This window comes from Protobothrops mucrosquamatus, unplaced genomic scaffold (assembly GCF_001527695.2).
Source record: "Protobothrops mucrosquamatus isolate PMUCROS unplaced genomic scaffold, P.Mucros_1.0 scaffold11313, whole genome shotgun sequence".
Taxonomy (NCBI): Eukaryota; Metazoa; Chordata; class Lepidosauria; order Squamata; family Viperidae; genus Protobothrops; species Protobothrops mucrosquamatus.
The window spans coordinates 4,019-7,625 of NW_015397094.1; the positions used below are offsets into that span (position 1 = coordinate 4,019).

The 3,607-nt window shown below is 39.0% G+C and overlaps 1 protein-coding gene across 1 annotated transcript in view; it reads right to left on the reverse strand.

The window, feature by feature from the left end:
* LOC107301298 (ADP-ribosylation factor-like protein 6) overlaps positions 1 to 3,234 on the reverse strand; it is a 7,244-nt gene extending 4,010 nt beyond the window's left edge. The window contains exons 1-2 of the mRNA XM_015830543.1: positions 3,137 to 3,234; positions 1,145 to 1,274 (exon numbers count right to left, since the gene is read on the reverse strand). Of these exons, the coding sequence (XP_015686029.1) occupies positions 1,145 to 1,274; positions 3,137 to 3,182 (176 nt within the window). The 5' untranslated portion in view covers positions 3,183 to 3,234. The remainder of the gene's footprint in view (positions 1 to 1,144; positions 1,275 to 3,136) is intronic.
* Between the last annotated feature and the right edge of the window lie 373 nt (positions 3,235 to 3,607).

Consider the following 3,607-nt stretch of genomic DNA (forward strand, 5'->3'; position numbering starts at 1 on the left):
TCGGGGGGTAGGTCATTCCAGAGGGCAGGAGCTGCCACAGAGAAGGCTCTCCCCCTGGGGGTCGCCAGCCGGCATTGTCTGGCCGACGGCACTCTAAGGAGGCCCTCTCTGTGGGAGCGGACTGGTCGAAGGGAGGTGTTTGGTAGGAGGCGGTCTTGCAAATACCTAGGTCCATTGCCATGGAGCGCTTTAAAAGTTACTAACAACTTTTAAATAAAATTAATTTAATTTTATTCATAATTTTATTCATCACTCGTGCTATGTGTTTTTAAAATGCTCTGATGTTTTATATTTTAATACACATTTTATATGCTGTTTTTGTAAATTTTTATGCATTAATGCTATATTCTGAAATAAAATAAATAAAATTCTATAGTTAAATGTAAGCCACAATGAAACTGTTTGATTTTGGAGAAACACAAATTGAAACCAAAAATAAAAATAAAAGGTGTGTGTGTGTGTGTGTGTGTACACACACACACATCTATATAAATAAAAATGTAAATGTTCGTTTGTTCAAAATCTTAAATCTCTGAAAGTTCTTCACCGATTGCTTTGAAATTTTGACAAAACATTACATTCGAATACGCGCGTGTATTTATATACCTACTATTATATAGATGTATAGATGTCACACCTGTGACAGGTAAAAACATGCTTTTTTTGAAAAACAGCGCCATCTGTTGGACGTAAACGCAACACACGCTAGCATTGTGAAATTAAACATATTACAAACGTGCGCTTTCTCTTTTCTTTCTTTTCCATTTAACCAGACTGAGCCACAGCAACGCGTGGCCGGGTACAGCTAGTATTAAATATATGTATTTAAAAATACATACATACATATATTGGCTATTTGATCATGATTGCATGGAAGGAACCAACTATCTTCCATTTTGCACAAACCTTGTATTCAATGAAATTGTGCATATTCATCACTGGTGAAAGTAACACTTTCCAAATAAGAATTATGGAGAGTAAATAGATATATTGGACCTGCATACTATTAACTAGTAGGCACAACAAAGCTAAAGAACAATGGAATCAAATGAATTTGCTTTCACAATCCAAATACAAAATATAATTATGTATTTAATTCATATTAAATATTATTTTATTTATAGTTATGAAATCAGAATTTTACCAGATTTGCCATGGCTTGTCTTTGATGTTCTCTAATGTCAGTAAATGAGAGACTTTAACAGAGGAAACAGCATCTCTAAGATCCATCTTATTTGCAAAGAAGAGAACTGGTATTCGGCGGTGTTTAAGATCTAGAACATAATAATTTGTTAAATTGTCACCGTATATATGAAAACTATTTTAAATAGAAACATACGTTGTTCACTGGTCAGTATCTTCTTTGAAATCTACAACTCTCAAGATGAAAGACTAGGACAGTGATGGCGAACCTTTTAGAGACCGAGTGCCCAAACTGCAACCCAAAACCCATTTATGCATCTTTGGGTGCCGGGTGAGCATGGCCCATTGGCTGGGTGTGGCCAATTGGGGGGTGTGGCCCATTGGCTGGGCGTGGCTGCGGTGGTAACAGCAGACTGGGTGGGACTAAAAAGTTCAATCAATCAATTCCAACTTTGCAAGATCTTTTTTTTTCCCGCAAGAAGTTGAAATTGACTGATTGATTGAACCTTTTTTTTTTTTTGCACACGGCAGCGGAGGCCTAAAGCGAAAAGGTTTTATAAAACCCAGCTGAAGGCCTAGAACTGGGGCGACGGCGCGCGTGCCCACAGAGAGGGCTCTGAGTGCCGCCTCTGGCACCCGTGCCATAGGTTCGCCACCACTGGACTAGGAATATCTGTTTCTGGAAAAATCTCTAACTAATCCTCCAAACTCACATGTTTAAGCACAAAAACTATTGCAAATGAAAACACATCTCTAAATGCACCAACATATACTGTTTATTCATGTAAAGAAACTTTAAAACTTATCTTTCAAAACAAAGCCAAAATATATGAGATTGATGTGCTTTTTTCTAAACAACAGTAAAGCAGCACACATAGACCAGAATAACTATTAGAGAATATTTGCCAACTGTGAAAAGCAAGGATTAATTGCTTAAAAAGGTATGTTAGGTTGGGAGCATGCAAACTATGTGGCATATTCACATTATGATTTATGTTACACTAAATAGGTACAGCAGTCAGCCTTAGAATGGACAATTAAGATACTGAAGTAGTGGATAGCCTCTGCCTTTCAGGATCAACTATTAACATTAAAGGAACCAGCTGCTGAGAAATACAGTCCAAACTAGTAGTAGGTAGGGTAGCAAAGCCATCTTAGAAGAGATACCCAGATGTTGCAATTTACAAAGATCAGAATTGTGCAGGCAATGGTTTTCCTGTGACCCTCTATGGCCGTGGTGGCGAACCTATGGCACGCGTGCCACAGGTGGCACGCAGAACCCTCTCTGTGGGCACATGCGCCGTCGCCCCAATCATAGGCCTTCAACTGGGTTTTATAAAACCTTTTCACTTTAGGCCTCCACCGCCGTGTCCCCCCCCCAAAAAGGTTCAATCAATCAATCAATTTCAACTTCTCGCGGGAAAAGAAAATCTCGCAAAGTTGGAATTGATTGATTGAACTTTTTAGTCCCACCCAGTCTGCCGTTACCAGCACAACCACGCCCACCCAATGGGCCATACCCACCCAATGGGCCACACCCACCCGGCACCCGACAATGTATAAATGGGTTTTGGGTTGCAGTTTGGACACTCGGTCTCTAAAAAGTTCGCCATCACTGCTCTATGGAAATGAGGATAGAAAATTCAGATTCTTTTGAACTTTGGTCTTGGGGTAGACTCATGAGAATGTCGTACAAAACAGAGTAAACAAAGTACAAATAAATCTAGAATTTCACTTGAGGCACAAATAACCAGCCCAAATTATCATGCATAGATACCCTGTGCAAAGACCTAGTTGTACTAAGTAAATCTACAATGCTGGGAAACGTGGAAGGAAAGACAAGAGAACCATCAGCAGCAAGGGGGATGGGCTCTATTACAGCACCGACTGGTGCAGTGTTGAAAAACCTAAAGGACCAAGCTAGGGACAGGCTATCCTAGAGGAAGTTTATTTATTCTGAAAAAGGATCCTAAATGATAACAAGATTCCTTACCTGGATGAGTCAAGAGAGTGTCAAGTTCTTCCTTGGCCACAACCATTCTTAGTATGTCACTGCTGTCAATGACAAAAATAATGGCCTGACAATCTCTGTATAATATAAAAACAGAAGACACAAATTACATTGTGTGAAAAATCTGAATAGTAAGGTGGTAAGAAGCCATAAGGCAAAAAAAGTATTGTAGGCTATGTCTCAGAATTACACAAAATTATAGAGAAAAGCAGCATACTGGTATGTGCTGTTTAACTGCCCTTACTTGAGTCCTCTTGCTAATAAAAACAACTAAATAAAACAAGACACTTCTGCAAATTGTTTAGGATTACCAGCAACCTGGTTTGTTTCTGTCTTAAAAGACCAGAACCAAAGGCCATGATTTATTCTTACCTTTTGATTCTGGCTTGTTAGGAAATGAACAAGTCAGAATTTCTGGTTTTCATGTAATTCTCAAAAAAAAGGTTGGTCCTT